We start from the raw sequence: 19,729 nt of genomic DNA, 5'->3' as shown, positions 1-19,729 counted from the left end.
CTAGGTCAGAAGACTCTGGACTCATCTTGTAAGGTTTGATGTTCTTTTTTGCTCGTGTGTGTGTGAGTGTGTTCGTCTGCATGTGTGTGAGTGTGGTTTATTTATTTTCTCCCCACGCCTCCCTGAGAACATCAAGTCTAATTCCCATTCTCGTGGTGTGAAAACCATTGCACTTGATCTTTCTCTTTTTTAGAAGTGGTCTCATGCAGTATTTGCCTTTATCAGACTGATTAACTTTGCTGAACACAATGTCTTCCATACTCGTTCATGTTATGAGAGTTTCAACATTGTTTCTCAGGGATGCATACCATTCTTTTGTACGTATGTATCAATCATTAGCTGCCCCTTCCTCCTCTGAGAGGCATTTTGGTTGTTTCTACCTTTCTGCAGTTGTGGACAGCACTGCTGTAAACATGGTTGTGCATATATGTGCTTATGGTTAGAGAGACTCTTGGGTCATATGGTATTTCTATTCTTATTTTTTAATGCCAGACTATTTTCCATAGTGCTTGCACATATCTACAAATCCAATAGCAGGGTATGAGTATTACAGTCTCTCCACCTCCTCTTCAACATTTAAAAAAATCATTTTATTGGGGGCTCATACAATTCTCATCACAATCTACACCCAGTGTTTCAAGAACATATGTACATTTGTTGCCATCATCATTCTCAAAACATTTGACTTCTACTTGAGCCCTTAAGAGCTGCTGCTCATTTTCCCCCTCCCTATTCCCCCCTACCTCATGAACCCTTCATCATTCAAAATTATTATCATTTTGTCATATATTACACTGTCCGATGTCTCCCCCCACCTTCTTCTGCCCCAGGGTATTTATGTACTGAATCAATGTTGGTCTGTCTAAAGACAGTTCAATACTCGTGGTTTAGCGGTCCTCTGCTTCTTCACACACCATGAATGTTTATTCTCAAGTCCTCAGGTTGCACGTGTGTTTGAGTCCAGTTCACCTTGTGGAGCTGCCACAGTGGATCCCTCTGGTGTGGCCTTTGGAGAGTGTTGTGGATCCTGAAACTCCATGTCTCAATGCCACAGTGTTCGATTGGACTTGGCCTGGGTCTTTAGGATGTGTATGGAAACTCAGGTGAACATGGTTTATTAGGTGAATATTACGAGGAATGTTACTTTAGGCTCCTTAAGATTATTGTTAGTCATTCCACCCCCCACTTAGAAGTTGGTCCTCCCCCGTTTTCTACCAACAGACGTGCACTCATCTTCTCTGAAATAGGTCTGTTCACTTCCCCCTCGCCTCAATTGACTTTCCCATCAATATGTCACATCCCTCTGATAGGGAAGTCTCCATTAGGGACTAGGGGGAGAACTAGTCATAACTTGGATGGCAGCTTCTAAGTTTTCAACACCCGGACCTCCTACGTTGACAATTTGATCCCAGCTTATATGAACATCCCTCCCCCAAAATGACCTTCTTGATATCCACCTAGAGAGCATGGTACAAGTTCATTGGCACCAATCAGACTTTCTACCAGGCTGTCTGGCCACCCTAGACAGTGTCTGGTAAAAGCATGGACACCCTTCCCCCAAACTGAGTTTCCCAGAAACGGGCTAGTTCTGCGAACAACTGTACCTTCTAAAAGCACAGATCGCCCATATCATTGTTCCTAGAACCAGAACAGATTGACCTTGTACAACGAGCAAACAGTCATGTACGCCCCACTAAGCAAAACCGCACCTTACATCAACTCTCCAGAAGCTTCCGCAGGGGGGCAGTATAAAAACCCCCTCAAGCGCTTCCCTGGGGCGGCTTCCACAGCTTCACTTTACTGTGGGCTATTGAACCCGTCTGCTTTCCCCCAATAAAGCATGCTTTTTAATCAGTCCTCGGAGAGTATGGTCCGTCTCTTCTCGTTTTGTGCCTCAGTTTACCTAACAATTTTGATGCCGAAACCCGTAGGGGCGTGTGGCTCCCCCCTCTTTTGGGGTTCCCTGAGAGCCCCCCCTCTCTCCCCTAAATCTCCAGGACCTTTTGGCGAGGCGCTTACCTTCAGCGCTAGGGCGCGTTCAAAAACCAATTGACAGTCGCCCTGCCTGGTCTCTCTCTCTCTCTCTCTCTCTCTCTCTCTCTCTCTCTCTCTCTCTCCCCGTCCGGTCCCCCCCCCACTCCCCCGCGCTTGGTTTCCGTTTCTCAAGATCCGCAGGAGTCTTCCAGCCCGAGATGCGACTGTGCATGGAACTCTCTTTCCATTGGCCCCAGGGGCCTTAGGGGAGTGATTGTTCTTGAGACATCTTGCCAATCCCTCCCTCCGTCCTTCACTGCTGTCCTAGCCAGGACTCACTTGGGAACGCCTGGGTGCTTCCTGCCTGGTTCTGCTCACCCAGAAACCGAAACCTTGTCTCTGTTCCCTCCCTCTCTCTCTTTCCATGTGACCTTTTGTCTGTTGCCCTGGCACTCATTTTCTGACAGTCCTACCGCTGACGGGACTATTGGCAATAGGCCTCGTGGGAGCTGCCCCCTCAGACTGGACTAACCCTTAGAGGGTTAGCCTAGGTCTGTTTTACCTGGCCGTGTGTTTCCTATTCACACTTCTAAGGTGTCTCTAAGCTGAATCTCCTTATCTTCTCCTTCCTCTTACTCTCACCATGGGCGCCTGGTGGTCCAAAATTGACCCATTGACTCCACTGGGCTGTCTCTTAAAAAACTTCTCCAGCCTGGGATATTCTCAGACCTTACAAAAGAAAAAACTCCTTTTTCTTTCCCAGACTGCTTGACCTCAGTACAAATTAAACAACCAATCACATTGGCCCCCGACTGGCACTTTTGATTTCACTGTTCTTCAGGACCTTGACAATTTTTGCTGGCGTACTGGTAAGGATTCTGAGATCCCCTATGTGCAGGCTTTTTTAATACTTGTGTTCCCACCCCGAGCTCTGTAGCCACTGTTCCACCCACCAAATCCTCTTAGCGCAGACTCCCAAACCAGTACCAACCACCCCGGCTCTTGAAGAGCCACCCGAACTCCTCAGTGTGCCTCCTCCACCCCCATATCATTCTCTTCCAGCTACGTCTCCTGCTGTAAAGCCACCCCCGCCTTCCCCAGCACCCATGCAGCCTCCCCCCACTCCTCTGCTACAACCCTCACCTATATCCTCCCACTTTATAAAAGAATTTCAATACTTAACCCTTATTTAACCTGGCATGACATACAGGTCATTTTAGCTTCCACACTAACCCCGAATAAATGTGCCAGAGTAACGGACGCAGGCATGCAACAGGACGACCGGGACCGTGTTATAGACAATACTGTTCCCTTGGGAAAGCATGCCATCCCCAGGGAGGACCCCAACTGGAACTATCAATTAGGGCAGGGCACCAACATTCCCCACAGGAACCTCATGTGCAGGTATCTTCTCCGAAGATTGGAAGCAGTTTCTAATAATTTGGTTAACTCTCATAAACTCAGGGAAGTTACCCAACAGGCAGATGAAAACCCTGCTCTCTTCCTGAACAGGCTGCAGGAAACCCTGGTTCGTTTTACCAGGCTAGACCCAGGATCCCAAAATGGGGCCACAGTTCTACCTTCCCATTGCGTTTCCAAATCAGCACCCGACATCAGAAAAAAAGTTTTAAAAGGCCGAAGACAGCCCTGAAACTCCCATTCAAGACCTGGTAAAAATGGCTTTTAAAGTTTTTAATGCTCGAGAGGAGACGCCTGAGTTTACCCGCCAGACCAGACTCTAGCAAAAGGTTAGCCTCCAGACCCATGCCTTGGTGGCCGCCCTGAGGCTGGCAGGTGGCTCGGCTCCACCATGGCAACCCCTTAAGGGGGGTCAGCAAAAATCACCAGGTGCCTGCTTCAAGTGGGGAAAAAGTGGCCACTGGGCCAATTCCTGCCCTAACCCCAGACCTCGAACCCGACCTTGCCCCCAATGTAAGCAGTCGGGTCACTGAAAATCGGATTGCCCAGCTTTGGCCCTGCCCTCAGCATCTCCATACGGAAAAGCTGGGCCCCGGGATCTTCCAGACCTTCTGATACTTAAACTCCTTGAATTGGCAGACAACTGAAGTGGCCCTGATTCCTCGACTCCAGTCACCCTCGCCTAGTTCAAAGTCATACTCCAGGTAGTGAGTAAATCTATCTCTTTCTTGGTGGATACGGGGGGCTACCTTCTCCATTTTGCCCTCTCACTCAGGCCCTACTTCCCCTTCCCAAGTCTCAGTTATGGGAATAGACGGGTCCCCCTCCACTCCGCAGAAAACAGAACCTCTCTTTTGCCAATTTAATCAACTCCCATTTTCTCACTCATTTTTAGTTATCCCCTTGTGCCCTGTTCCGTTGCTGGAAAGGGATATTTTAACCAAGTTACATGCTACTATCTCCTTCTCCAGCAATGCTCTCCCCTTTATCGCCCTCTTAAGTCAGACCACCTCCACAACCTCATCCCCGCCCCCAATCAGCCAGTTGTTACCCAAAGTGTCTCCTGAAGTCTGAAATATTAGTGCACCCACATTGGCAAATCACCATGAGCCCATCCTAATTAAGCTGAAAAAAAAAAATCTTAATGTGTGCCTTAACCGCCCCCAGTTTCCAATTTCAAAAACCCACCGACTAGGCCTAAGGTTACTTTTATTGCAAACAAAACTGAAGTTGTTAGTCAGACCCAAGCAGAAGTAAAGAAGAAGTTAAAGTTTGTGCAAAATCAAGTCAAACTGAGTCAGAAAACTGAGTATGCCCCTAAGCCAGTAAAAAAAGTAATAAAAATGTGATGAGGATGTGATGAAGAAGGAGAAAAGGAATGTGATAAAAATGCAAAAAAGTAATAATGTGATGGAGAAAGTAATTAAAAAGTTGAAATTGTTCTAAAAAAGATAAGGAATGTAATAAGGATGTGATGTGATAGAGAAGGTGATAAAGAAGTTGAAATTGTCCTGAGTGATAACAAAATTAAGATTGTTCTAGGTGGTAAGGAAGTTGCAATTGTTCTGGGTGAAACTGTTCTAGGTTTGCTAAGAACAGAAGGCAGGATGATCCCAACCTTGCATAAAGTTCAGCTTAACCAAATGTTCTGCTTCTGTACCCTGCAGCTTTTTAGAGAAACCACAGCTTCAGCAGATAGCTGCCTTCAGTGTTACCTATAAAATAAAAAAGGGAGGATCATAGACAATCACTGAGTTTTAACTGAAGTGTATTGGTGACTCTCTTAAGACACTGTGTCTTTATGTTTTCCCAAGTTCTGAGACACAATGAGTAAACTGAGAACAAAGCTGCCCTTGTTAAGATAAGATTAGTCCCAAGAAATTGTTTGTGCTTAGAGCCATTTTTATTCCATTGGTCGCAGGGCTATCACTCGTCTCCTCAGCGGTAGCCTTGGGACTTAGTGGAGGGGTCCTGGCACATTCAGTCCTAACCACGGACAAGCTAGCCATGCCATTCCAACTGGCCATAGATGTCTCCGCCGATTCCTTTTCTTCATTGTAAAGACAAATAACTTCTGCCGCCCAAGTTGCTTACAGAATCGACGAGCCTTAGACCTCATCACCGCTGAAAAAAGGAGGCACTTGCCTTTTGTGCAAGAAGAATGCTGTTATTACATCAATGAGTCAGCAATACCAACCCCTGCTGTCCGTGCCAAGCTGGGAGTCCCTGCATTCTGTCTGATAAACTTCCCCACTATGACCCTGTACAGCAGGAAGTAATCATGGACGACCTCATCCTCGCCCCCTTTCCCTATCAGACAGAGTCAGCGATGTCTGGTAAAAGCATGGACACCCTTCCCCCAAACTGAGTTTCCCAGAAACGGGCTAGTTCTGCGAACAACTGTACCTTTTAAAAGCACAGATCGCCCACATCATTGTTCCTAGAACCAGAACAGACTGACCTTGTACAACGAACAAACAGTCATGTACGCCCCACTAAGCAAAACCGCACCTTATGTCAAGTCTCCAGAAGCTTCAACGGGGGGGTGGTGGGGCGGCGGTATAAAAAACCCTTCAAGTGATCCCTTGGGGTGGCTTCCACAGCTTCACTTTATTGTGGGCTGTTGAACCCATCCGCTTTTCCCCAATTAAGCCTGCTTTTTAATCAGTCCTCAGCGAGTATAGTCCGTCTCTTCTCATTTCGTGCCTCAGTTTCCCTAACAGGCAGCACACTGGATGCCCTGCAACCCTGCACCTGCGGTGGTCCCATTGCTTGTCACTGTTGCGTAGACTCATGCAGTGTCCATCCTTTTGTGATTCACTGACTTCCTTCACTCAGCATTATGCTTTCCAGATCCCTCCATGTCATGAGGTGTTTCATAGCTGGTTTTGAGTCATGTGCAATATTCTATTGGACTAATTTCTCCCCCTAAATCTATTTTTCTACTGGTGGGGATTTAGGCTGCTTCCAACTTCTTGCTATTGGAAAATCCAACACTGTGATTCCTAATAAGAGCAAAATGCCTCATTTTCCTCCCCTGTAGAGTATAAGGACCACTTAAATAACCACTACTCTGCTAGGGCTCTTGACCCAATCACTCATTCACTCATACATTGCCATTAGTAAATTCCAACTGGTAGCCACACTATAGAACAGAGTAGAACTGTTCTTGTTAGTTACCTGGCTTGTAAATCTAACAGGAGCCTCATCTTTAGTCTACAGATTGGCCGATGGTTTAGCCCAAATCATATTGTACCACCCCACTAGGGGTCCTAATAAAAGCAAGCAATAGCTAATGTTTGAATATCCATTTTAATTGTGTTAAGAACAGAATTAAATCCTATATAAAAAGAAACATGCTTTCTTCTCCCATTATATTTTCTTCCAAAAATAATGCTCAGGTTTTAAGAATATACATGAGAGTGTAGATACAAAAATTTTAGCACGTATAAAGTAAGTTTCAAGGAGCCCGGTGGCTTACTACATTTTATATTGGGTTGATCACCACAAGTTCAACAGTTCAAATTCACTGACAGTTCTACGGGAGAAAGATGACGTTTTCTGCTCCCAAGAAGATTGTCAACCTCAGAAATCCCCAGACTCAGTTCTACTCTATCGGCTCACTATGTATTGGAATTGACTCTTACTGAGTGAGCTTGTTTGGGGGGGTGTACGTTTCATTGAAGAAAAACAAATGTTTTTGTTTTTCTGTATTTCATAATCTAGAATAGGCAAATCTATAAAGACAGTAGCTAGGCTAAGAGTTTCTGAGGGGTATGGCAAAGGAGGTTGGGGGAAATGAGGAGCTAATAACCATAATTCAAATGCAATGGGTCTTCCTTGGTCTTCTTTATTCTATTCAGGGTTATTCAACTTTTAAAGAATGGCTCGTTGAGAATTTATAACTTACATTTCTGTTATTATCCAGCTACGTGGAAAGAAATGAAAGAAACTACAGAGGTACAAAAGATGACACAAAATTCAAGCCTACACTTGCTAAACCCTAATTAAATTATATATAAAATCTGTCTCCTCAATAATTTTCCTCCATATGATTTTCCCTTCATGTCCATTGGTAATCAAACATTTAAATGAAAGATTATAATTAAAATTAGATAAAACCGAACTGAAATCAATTCATAAAAGTTGACAAACTTCACGAGGGTGAGAAGGTTGGGGAGGGCGGGGGTAAAAAAGAGGAACTTATATCAAGGGCTCAAATAGAAAGAAAATGTTTTGGAAAAGTTGATGTGCTTATACAATTGAATGATGGATTGTCATAAGTTTTGTAAGAGGCCCCTAATAAAATGATGACCAAAAAAAAAAGAACAGGAGGGACAGAAAAAAATTATTCCGTCCCTTCTCCCCCAACAAAATAATCGCTGCTATGTGGTCGACAAATCAACAGAAAGAGTCCAAAAGAAATTTAGAACACCACAGATTTAAAGTGTAGAAGTGTATGGTTCCCGCCTCCCTTTCAATAGTTTAATTATATTAAATAGAGTTGTGCAATCATCAACCCTCCTCCCCCAAATAAAGGTGATGAACTACATTCTTTTAATGCAATTGGGTTACTTTTGACCCAAATTTACTGGGAGTACATACTACAATTAGGGAACATTTAAAAAATATCCACCTCACTAGGATAACTAACATTTCCAAACATACATAAGATTTGTGAAAAGTTTCCTATTAAATCATTTTCCTTAAACACAATTGATTAAAACTTCATTATGTCCTAGTGGTTTCTTATGCCTCCAAAAGCAAGGAAAAATCAATACAAAGCAACAAAAGAGAAAGTATGAGCACACTGATGGGTGCTGTGGGTGACATGCCTTTCAACTGAAGCTGAGTAACAACCATGTGTTGGTATTGAGTCAACAAGTGTCCAAAGTCAAAGATGGCCTGAACAATACAGGCAAGTGTCCCGATCACTCGCTCACGCCTCTTTATTGCAACATCAGTCTCAATTCAGTCTGACGTTCTAGGTGAACGGTTCAGTGGTCAAGCTACAAAAGAAGGCTTGAACCCATTGGTGTCTCTGCTGGAGGAAGATCGGCTAGTCTGTTTTTGTACAGATGCACAACCTGGAAACCCAACGTGGCTGTTCCACTCTTTTCTAGAGGGTGTATATGAACTGGAATCAACTGGATGACATTACTTATTTGACTTGGGGCCAACCTCCAATTTAAGTACCTGGCGACAATGTGGGACACCCACTGAAATCACAGAATATCCGGTTTACAGGGTGCAAAGAACTTAAAAAAATATGAGGACATTAGGCCTTAAGAAACCATCGAACTTTACTTTGAAGACATCTGTACACCCACCTTTCTAGCTGCAGAATAACTGAGGTGATTGCTCTTCGGCGTCATCCAGTCGGTTCTAACTCAGAGGGACCTTGTGTGTAGTAAAAGGAAGCACCGCCGGGTCTTGCACCATCCTCACAATTGTTCTTGAGCCCATTGTCACCTGTAAATGTGTAAATTTGTAAACTGTAACCTGTAAATGTATATCCTTTAATTTGTGAGAATACAGAACAGGAACATGTTTATTTTCTTAAAATTTGGCAATTTAAAACATGACTATCATATTCTATACCCTAAAATCCCATTCTATTGTTTTTAGCTTGCATTTAATCAAAGCCCTAATCCCAGAACAATCAATTCTAATGACATGACTCTCTTGAAGAGATCATTGAAGATATGAGTACTGTAGCAAACTCATCATGACATTTTGAATTTTCATAGAGTTTCTTCAGAATAAGGCCCAGTGTTTGCCATTTCCTTTGAGAAAATCTACCAAGATGATCTCTTTGGAATCCCCCAACTAATTGTCATAATCTTCTTAGCTGATCACGCAGACTTGAATCTAAATAGTCCAGTAGATTCTCTAAAAGAAGAACCGTGATGATGTAGTGGGTTATACATCTGGCTGCTAACTACAAGGTCAGCAATTCTAAACCACTAGTCACTGGAGATCTGAATGGCGTAACACAACAAATTTTCTTGTGCACATAAAATCTGATGTGAGGTAGCAGAGATTGTCTGTCATACGGTAAACCAAGGATGCAGACTGCATGCAGCAGGTGGTTTTAACATCTCTACATGGAGATAAGAACTGGCAATGGCATGCTGGCTTCCAAACGCCTTTACCTGTGACCAATAGTAATGGTCCCATTCACTAGCACAGGCTAGACCTGTGACACAAGGTGTGCATAATATCACACATACGTTCCAACAGCGTTTTGTTCTCATGTTCACTTTCTTTTTAAGACTGTATATAGTGCTTTGGACTCAGGGTCCTTCTTTTTATTCCTCGGGAACCATTAAAGATTAGTGAGAAGGAAAATAAATTAAGAGGCAGAAGGTTGGCCTCAGGCTGGGGGGAGTGGGAGTGAGCTCCAGGCAAATTCAGATCAGGGGTCTAGTGTCAGCTCCGTCAAAAATTCTTATGGCCTTAAGCTCAACTCCAGACCCATAGTCCGTACGAAACCCTAAAACGTTGCTAAGATGAGTCTTAACCCTTACAGTGTGACTTAACTAGTAAAAACCATCTACCTTAAGCATCAGGCACATTTAAAATCTATCTCTATGGGATTAAATTGACAACAGCCACTCAGAAAGATTAGATAGCAACCTTGGGGGGTGTCTACTTTACTGAGAAAGAAAGCACCCATAAAAGAAGAAGGCAGGAATGGTTTCACAGCTCAAAAAATGTAACCAGTGTCCCATGGAGAAGCAGCTGAAGTGGTGGTTTGTGTTCCGTATATCCTCAACAGCAAAACCATTTAGACAAAAAGTCTGTTAAAGTGTATTTCCTAGCTCAGCTTCAACTGTGAAATGAGATTGATAAATGCTTGATAATCTCTCTCTCACAGCACTGTTATTCTGTGTGTAATATTAAAAGGAACAAAAAACTTGGCAAAAAACCTGGAATATCTTAGCTCTTATGGAATGTGAGTTTTTGCTAAGATTATGTCTTCACAAACTCTACTGTGTGTGTGTGCGCGCACGTGTTGCTTTAAATACAGTATGCTACAGAAGATACCAAGTGCTTTAGGAGACATAAGAGCAAGTAATATAAAATTACTGCTTACCAAGTAAAACTTGGGAATATATTCCCTCAGAAAGGATTGAAACCTGTGTGTAAACATGTCTTTTCTAGCTTTGTAGAATGTAAAGGGACTCAATTTGCATTGAGAAGACCCACTACTTCCCTTCCATCGAAAGCACCAGTGTTTTCATTCATTTCACCATCATCAGAACTTTAAATGATGCCAAATTATAATAAAAACTTAATTAAAATATCCCGCGGAAGCACTGGAGTCTCTTCTCAGGCTCATCTAATATTGACTTTCCATTGGCTTCTGGGACTCTCATCTCAAGAGAGTTATTACTGGAAATCCTCTCTTTGGAAATGATGTGAATGTAACGCCTAGTTAAGATCAACATGCGTAACTTCACTGACGCAAACATGCAGGAAAGTATTCCTATTTTTACTTGTGATACAAAGAAACCAATAGTGATTGTTCCTCATTCAGAATTTCTTCTCAACTATGAGACACAGAACCTGAAAGTCTGACCCCTGGTCATGCCCACACCCCCTTACCCCCATATCCCAGTTTTATTTGAAATTGACACTGAAGGGCTTATACTTTCCTCACATTCCAAACTGCCTTAGTGCCGGGTATTTTATTTGACCCACTCAACCGGCCCTTCCCCCTGCACACATTCACCAATTTCTGTGGACTTCTTCAGATTTGCAACTTATTTCTTGAAACATACCTACCATTGGATGCTGCTTCTTCCTTACTCTGATGTCCTATGGGCAGAGCCAGGATTGTGGTGATTCTCGCATTCCCAGTAATAGTGTGGTGGATTCCAAGAGGGGGCTAGATTCTCATATAATAATTTTAGAGTTGCCAAATCAGTAAGAAGTCTCCTTTATTAAAGTCAATTTTCTCTTACATTCTTGAATAGCAACGCAAATCAAGGTACTGATGTTTGAATTTTACAAAACAAAGTACGAAGAGGGAAAAAGACAACCTCAAACTGTCCCTTTTACATTTTACTTGATTTATCTCAGCATGTGGAAGGCTGAGCGTTTCACAGGTCTAGCAAGTCTAAATGAGACTCTATGTCCCAGATCAGAGTAGATGTGGATTCAAAATGGTTTAGCAAATAGCAAAGCAATTTTCCTTAAATATAGTAAACAGCAGTAAATATGCGAAAAAGACCACACATACACTTAGGTTCTAAAGCTACTTAAGCACTATATGAAAAGTAATGTTTGCATAATGACCCAACAAAAGGCTGAATCTCCCAGCTACCCATGTACAACAGGAAAACGCAGGTGAGTACACTATTCTCATTACAGCTCCACCCATCACTTGGAAAGGTTTTCCAACCTAAAGTGAAGAATCTGCCCTGGACCTTACTGGGGTTGGAAGCAGCTGCCGGAAGTGGAACCGGAACTCTCCAAGGACAGGGCGGTAGCACTATCATCAAAGCTGGTGACAGCTAGACCTTGGGCTCGCTCTTTCTCCACTTGCAGAGCCACTACAAACGTAATTGGGAAAGAACCTGGGCTATTTTCATAAGCTTTTAACAAAAACTGGAGGAGCTCCAGCTTGTTGATTTCAGCGTAGGCTCTTGGACCCCAAGCAAACTTGTAACGTGGAGGGCGAGTGTTAGGCTGCTGCCGATACTCCACATATTTCTGCTGAACCAGCTCTCCGGTGATGAAATCCTCTGGATTCCCACAGATGAAGTGCTTCTGCCCAGCATAGATGCCCATCGTATTCAGCACCTCCCAGACTTGTTTTTTCGTGGCACTGTTGTTGTTGAGGAAGATCACACCCAAGACAATAATCAGGATGCCAGTCTTTGGCATGCCTTCTACTTCCCTCAGCAAGCCGTCATAGGTGAGGCCTAGTGTCATGCAGACGATGTAACAGTGGTTGGTGGTGTCAACTTCCTTCACTTCAAGGCCAAACACCATCTCCAGGCATTCCTTGGCTTTCTGCAGGATCTCAGGGAATTTATCTTTGTACTCTTTGATGACAGTATTCAGCATGTCTTCTAGGGTGACTGGCTCTTTAATTTGATACTTGAGCAGCAGATAATTTGCCAGTAAAGACGCTTTCTCTTTGATAGGCGATACAGACAGGTTTTCAATATCTAGCTGGGTCAGGCCGTCACTGTCTTCATCAGAGCTGTCCTCCTCGGTGTTTTCAGTTGAAGAGGACAAATCACACTCACTGTGAAGACTCGGGGAAGCACTGGGCATCTCGACATTAGAAGTCTCCTCGGTGGCAGTCTCCTTCAGAGAAGGCTTCCCTGTGGCCTTGTCTCTGATGCTGGGAGCTGGAGCAGAAGAGGAAGAAGAGTCTTCCTCCAAAAGCTCAGGTAATACTAGATCGGTTTTTTCCGGGACTTCCGTGGACACAGGGAGGGGTTGCTCAGGACTGAAGCGAGGGCTCTTTCTTTTAACAGGCATGATGACTACTGTAGGTAGCAGCAGATGAGCCTTTGGGCGAAGAGAAGAGAAAGCCAGCCCACAACCTAAAGGAGAGAGAGGAAACGTAGACTTAGATTGTAAGCTAAAATGTGGCAGCTTTGCAAAGGCGACCTCTATCAGCCTTCTCTCAAGGGACAATGATCTAGGGTTTCAGAGGTCTCTATCTGTCTATTTAACTTTCTCCAAAGGAAACTGAAAGGCTTCCTGACAAGCTTTGTATGTGAACAGCGACAAAATTGAACTGGAGTCTTTCTATGGCTCACAGTAGTGCATGCACCATAAGTAGCCATGACTTGGGATTATATGGTCCCTCCAGTTCTAAATCTGGTTCCTCAGCTTGTAGAACACGTGCCCTTTAGCCTCTGATGCTCTGAAGCCACTCCTCTCGAATCAAGACTGCACCTTCCCTGAGAAATGACAGGAGAACATGATGAGCAACTGAGTCCAGTTTTCCCTGTCCTGGGATTACCGAGGCTGACTGCAGGGCCTAGATGTCCTCACCCATGTATTCTGACATTGGGTGGTACTCTCAGAATCCACTCCAAGTCCTTATCTAAGATTCCTTCTGCTGAAGAGGTATCATTCTATCAGCTATAAGCCTTCAGCTATCGAAACCTCTGAGGCAAGAATGAATGTGCTCCTCAGCCTGGTAGCCTTGCTAAGTGTTGTCCATGGGCAATTCATGACCCTTTGTGCTCCCACTATTCTGAAGTTACAGATCTCCTACTCCCCATGCACTGTCTTGATTCTTAGCAGAGCCTGAGAGTTCACCTCCTAAGGTGGTAGTTTGTACCTCCTGACTAAGGTCATCAGACTCTTAATGACAACATATGGTATACCATTTCTGACCTCCTCCGCCTAGGCCTTTTCTGGGCTGACATCAATGTTGACATTCTAGTATGTAATATCCCTCCGCTGTGAAGTAGGCCCTCACTCAAGATCCACAACTATACTCCTGCAGAGGATGGACATCTACTCTCTGTTACCCCGAGACTTCTCTCCTCAAACTAAGGAGGTCAGCTCCCTTAGACACTTGATTTGGCATGTTGGGATGGTGGTATAGCAGGGTACTATATGGTTTGGCTTGGGATTAAAATGAACATGGAGGGAAATATGACGAGGTCTATGTTCCCTAACTGGTAATGGAGGGACATTGCAAAACTAATATTCCACGGTAGGCAAGCCACCACTTTAGTAAGTAGGAGGCTACCAACGACATTATCCTGCTTTAAGTAGCATTGCCATTCATTTTCTCCTAAGAGCTATGCTGTTTGGGAAACTAACACTGAGCGAAATATGACTAGGTTTATATCCCCTAACTTATTACAGAGGGAATCTGGAAAGCTACCATTCCATGCTAGGAAAGCCACCACTTCGTAAGTTAAGAGATAAAGTCTCAGTACATTATCCTGATATAAATAACATTCCCACAGATCTCTCCTAACAGCTATGTACATTAAAGTCAGCACATAGTTGATTTTTTTCTCCCTATGGAAGCAGACATTCTTATCATCTCCCGCCATGGCACCCATCCCCCCTCAGGCCTTCGCTCAATGCACTTATTTCCTCACCTGTGTGCTCAGGGTCTTCACCGTGGTTACCACCCAACTGGGGACGTACGTAACTACTGAACATGCATGTCTCATGGCTTCCTACAAATGTTCCAAGACAGTAAAGAATCTCTCTGCAAGGACCTGGCTGTTGAGATCATGGTCTTCTCAGAGGTCAGCACGTTAATATAAAATGTGTCAGACTCCTTTATTTTGCTCTCTCTCGGATCTTCTCTGGTTTTATTCTAAACTTTTGCCTTGGCACATTTCAATGTGCAGAAAGTACCCATGTTGACCCGTAGCTCTTGTGAATCTACTACCTAAAGCAGAATGGATATTTGTGTGATACACAAAGGTTTTTCCCCAAGTTGTTCCTCCATAATATATGCCAAACCTAAGAACACATGGTCATTGTCCATACACTAGGGAGGTCAACTGCCTAAAAGTTATCTCCCTGATGTTTGTCAGCCATTTAGTCATCAGACTCTATAGTCTATCCCACCCTCAGCAAGACCCACTCCCAGCTGTTAAGGATAGTTGATTACTCCCCAGAAGGAGAACCCAAAGATAGGGTCAATCCAACTAAAGGCGGACCAAGAATAGGTTGCCATCCTAACTTTAGAGTCCTCCCATCTTGTCACATGTGTACCCAAATTGCCTCCCCTTCCTATTGCATACACACCCCAAGCTCTTCCCCCTATTGCAAGTACATTTATGGTATAAGCCCTTCCCAGTTATGATGCAGTTAGGGGGGCTTGCACATCACTGAAAGTGCATATAAGCTGTGATTGGAAATATATTCTGTGCGGACCCACCGCTGAAATCGTGTCCATTCTGGAGGTGAGTATGTTACCATAAAATGTATCTGGTTCCTTTATTATACTCTCTCTACTCTCTGTCTTGTCTTCCATGATCTTTATATGTTACAGCCATGGACAATGATGTCTTAAAGTGAGAACATGGTTGATTCTTTCACCCCGTGGAAGCAGACATCCTTGTTATCTCCTCCCAGTGTGCCACCCATCACATCTCATACCTTTTCCTAATGCAGGTATTAGGTTTCTTCACCTGGACCTCAGGGACTTTACTGTGGTTACCAACAACCTTGTGACATATATAACTACTGAATAGGTAGGTCTTATGGCTACCTGTAAATATCCCAAGACAGTAAATATTCTCTCTCTCTTTCTATGTGAGGTCCTGGCTGCTGAGATCATGGCTGTCCCAGAGGTGACCGTGCTACCATAAAATATGTGGATCAGTGTCAGGTCGTCGCATCTTGCGATCTCTCCTCAGTTTCTCCTTGGAGTCCATCTAGTCTGTGGGATAACACTTTTATGGAAGACTATCCTCTCACTTCTAACACCACATTTATGACTATTGGCAGGACCTGCGATGATACATTCAGACTTGACTGACATATTGTTTACTAAGACCAGAGTCTTCATCAAACTGTCAACGCCAGGTAGAAGTTTTGAAAAGAGAGCAGAACTGTTTGTGAATGCCACCATTCTGAGATGGGTGGCACCATAGTCCCAAATCCATGCCTTACCTTGGCCTCTGGAGCACTTTTTCTGCTCTCCCAATGTTACACTCTCAACTAATAACTCATCTTGCTACGAAGACTATGCAGATGTGAGAGGCCAACAATATGAGCCACTCCAGAGGCTTTGGCTCCCAGGGATCCCAGTGTCCAGGAGTCTTTGGAACCACACACCTCAGACAATAGATATATTTTTTCCATCACTCCTGGATATGCTTTGGAAGCTTCCATCTGCTGACTTGATGTCACCTACTCAGAACAAATGCTTCATGGCATGAAACCCCAGGAAGGAATTAAAACCAGAAGAAAAAATCCTCACTGCCATTGTGTCCATGTAGATTTCTAGTGGACCCCCTGTGGGTTTCTGAGGCTGGAACACTTTATGAGAGTAGACAGCCCACTATCTCTCACTGCAGATGGTTCCAAAGGGCCCATTGTAAAGATGACAGCATTCCTTAAGGACAGCACCACCTGCAATCCTCAGAGGAAGAATTTAGGGTCATTTACATTTGAAACCATAGCCAAGTGAATCCCAGGGCTAACAGTAGGGACTGAGTGAGACTAAGGACAAGAAGCTTAGGAATTGTGTCCCTTGCAGACTTAAAGGGAATCTCTTACCTTGATTACTGGCAGGTCCTGGAGCTCCCCCCTCTGGTGACAGGGCTAGAATCTCCTGAAACGAGAGCCAACACCTTTCTCAGGCTCTCAAGGTAGAAGTACCAGTAATTCCAGGAGACCCTGACTTGCAGGATCTACCAGGTAGGAAGAAGGCAGTCACAGAACTTTGTGTCTCTTCCTCTGTTCTGCTACGGGTGGAATCAACTCCACCTTAAAGCCATACTGGGCCAGGCAGCCTCCATCCAGGGAATACAAACCAAGCCCTCAGACCAAGCTTTTCCCACACACGAAACACCCAAACATAAATCTCCTCCCAACATCTGGCCATCCAATGGCTGGGATCACCAAGGGCTTTCAAAATGGGCAAGTCTCAGAGGGACTTCCACGTCCAATCCCCACCCTTTCACCCCCACCGCACCCACAAACCCCACCGCCCCATTCCACACCCCACCCCCTTAGTAGTTGTTGTCCTCACTTATCAATAAAAGTGCTTCCAGGGCTCAGAATTGGATTTTAGCTCCTCTTCTGAACCCCTAAGGCTAAGGCCTGAAGGAAAAGACATGCAAGGTGGGAGTTAGGGAAAGCTTTACAGTGCCCCCCCCTCCCCCTCCCCCCACCCCACCTCGCCTTTGACGTTCAATGGCTGACTACAAGGGACAGAATATTGCGTGCACCTTCTCCACCCTGAGGTGCTCGGTCCCTCAGCCCCCATTGGGTGTCTGTACCTGGACCCCTGCAGGCTCTGGATTTCTTTCTCCCTTTTATGAACTGAGGTCGCGGAACAGTACAGGGCCTGTGCCCCTCTCCCTCTAAGCCCGGCTCTTCTGGGTGCACATTTGTAGCCACAAGTAACAAAAAGATCAAGGGCACGGGCCTTATCTCGTGTAGATTGCTCAGTCCCCACGCACTGCGTTACCTTGAACACTGGCGACCCTGTGGAACCTGTGGAAATTATCCCTCTGTGCCTATGAGATGCTGCAGCCCGCAGATCAAGCTCCTGCTTGGGGATTTCCGGTGTGGAAGTTAGCGGAAGCACCCTCTGACCTTAGCTGTCGAGTTCTCCATTGGCTGACACCAGGGGCGGGGCTAATGGAACCCACGCACTCTCTTTTGGAATGGGGAAGTAAAACACTGCAAGTTATCTTTCATATTCAGCTATTTAGTTCCTCTACAGCCATACTCGTAAAAGAAAGCCGAAGAAATTCAACCATGGAGAGTCAGAAAAAAGTATCTGCAGTTAACAAACAACTATACATTATGTCAGGAAAAAAAGTAGGGGGAACCTCATTTAATCAATAATTGTATAGGTTCATTATACAAAAAATAAACTTTGTAATTTATGGCACCAACATCCGCTAGAATATAGCCTATTGCTTTGAAATTAAGCTGCATGGGTAGAGCTTCGCATCTATAAAACCAAAGAGGAAAAACTGAAAACTCTGGAGCTAGGCAGCAGGTTGGTAATAAAAGTGCTGGGGTTGAAGGAACTGGAGAGAAGGGAAGAACTTGCCTTCTCCTTTGAAAAACAGCAGCTTTTTGATCTTTTGTCCTTCACAAAGATAACTTGCCACTTTCATGGGTCTCTTTTTTTCATAAAATAAAGCGCGTACTTTGGATTCGGCAGTGACTGGGAAGAAAGATATCTAATTCCACATTCTTTCCACCTCCCACATTCCAAAACAACTTCCTGACATCTGTACTAGGGGTGTCTAAGTATACTCTTACAGACAAACGCAATGATTTAGCTCCAGCTGGTTCCCTTGGGCTAAAAAGCTCTTTACCTGCAGATACTTAGCTTCCTCCCACCTTAAAATATTTCTCTCACCAATTCTATTTAGGAAATTACACTCACTTTTTACTTCTCCCTGTCCTCTTTGCTTCTCCTTTTTCTTATAGCCACTCTTTCTTCCTATGTACTGGAAAGTTTCCCTTTCATTATGATTAGGGTTTATTGTCTCTACAGGGATTATAGTCTCCACAAAGGAGAGGTCATGCTTCTATCAGTAACTTAAGCCTAGTACCCAAAACATATCTGCAACATCACAGACACGTTGTGCTCAAGTCAATTATGACTCCCAGGAATCCTTTAGGCTAGAAGAGAACTGTCCCATAGAGTTTCTATGTCTGCAATTGTAATGGAAACAGATTGCTACATTTTGCTCCTGCTGAGAAGCTGGTGGTTTCAAACTGACAACCTTTTGGTCAGAATCCAAGCATTTAAAATCTGTTACCAGGGCTCCATTGGGATACAGCAGATTCTCAGTGATAAATGGATGAGCGAATGAAGATTTCTGCCTTTATCTAGAATGTCGGACAGTTAATTGAGAATGTGGTTCCCGCAAAGATTTGTGAGTGACAGCTTGGCAAACTTGCTTTGATTGTTCAAGGCCACTCTTGACTTTGGACTTTGCTACACTGAATACCAGCATATTTTTATTACACAGCTTCAGTTGAAATGTTTGTCATGTTCCTACAGCACCTGTCAGTGCAGACATACTGTAATTTTGACAATAATACCTTCTCTTTAGAAGCTCTATATTGACTACTCCATGTTGAAGGAGACCTAGGGCACCACTTGGATGTATTTAAATGTTTATCAATTGTATCTGCAATTGACATGAAGCATTTAATAGGAAATTGTCCACAAATCTTATATATATATATATGTATATATATGTGAGAATTCCTATTTAGGTGGACATTTCTTCATATAATCCTTAACTCTAGCATGTAATCCAAGTCATATTTGCATGTAAGTAGACCAATTGAATTTTAAAAATTTTAATTAATGCATAACCTTTTAAGACTTTACTGAAGAATGCAGATCTCTTTTACTTAATTTTTACTATATTTTACTGCATAATTTTATTAGGTTGTGTTGTCTAGAGAAACAAATTCACTGATACATGGATGTATAGGAAAGAGATTTCTATGAAGAAGACATCCCAACCCAGTCCAACTGAAGTCCATAAGTCTGACGCTAATCCACAAGTCACTCTTCAGACTCATGTAGTCACATGCCAGTGAGGCAGAAATTTGAGCTTGGAAGCAGGAAGATCAAGGGCAGGTAGGTGGTGCAGAGTCAATGGAGGCTCTCCAAGGA

The 19,729-nt window shown here is 43.8% G+C and overlaps 1 protein-coding gene across 2 annotated transcripts; it reads right to left on the bottom strand.

The window, feature by feature from the left end:
• Positions 1-11,338: 11,338 nt before the first annotated feature.
• On the bottom strand, positions 11,339-17,753 carry LOC142434383 (melanoma-associated antigen B16-like). 2 transcript variants are annotated; one of them, XM_075539104.1, is made up of 3 exons: positions 17,543-17,753; positions 16,627-16,681; positions 11,339-12,959 (listed from the first exon to the last, which is right to left on the bottom strand). In XM_075539104.1, the coding sequence occupies exon 3, from the start codon at positions 12,892-12,894 to the stop codon at positions 11,830-11,832; it is 1,065 nt and encodes a 354-aa protein (XP_075395219.1). In that variant the 5' UTR covers positions 12,895-12,959; positions 16,627-16,681; positions 17,543-17,753; the 3' UTR covers positions 11,339-11,829. The 2 variants fall into 2 exon arrangements, with proteins under 2 accessions (XP_075395219.1, XP_075395218.1); XM_075539103.1 differs by lacking the exons at positions 16,627-16,681; positions 17,543-17,753 and adding an exon at positions 14,487-14,714.
• Positions 17,754-19,729: the final 1,976 nt, after the last annotated feature.

This window comes from Tenrec ecaudatus, chromosome X (genome assembly GCF_050624435.1).
Source record: "Tenrec ecaudatus isolate mTenEca1 chromosome X, mTenEca1.hap1, whole genome shotgun sequence".
Lineage (NCBI taxonomy): Eukaryota > Metazoa > Chordata > Mammalia > Afrosoricida > Tenrecidae > Tenrec > Tenrec ecaudatus.
This window is presented reverse-complemented; position numbering and strand designations above follow the sequence as displayed.

Excerpts from the sequence above, each read along its gene's own strand:
- LOC142434383 (XM_075539103.1), bottom strand. The coding sequence starts at position 14,550 with ATGTTCAGTAGTTACGTACGTCCCCAGTTGGGTGGTAACCACGGTGAA. Across the intron at positions 12,960-14,486 it reads TGAAGACCCTGAGCACACAG|GTTGTGGGCTGGCTTTCTCT; the intron begins GTGAGGAAATAA and ends TCTCTCCTTTAG.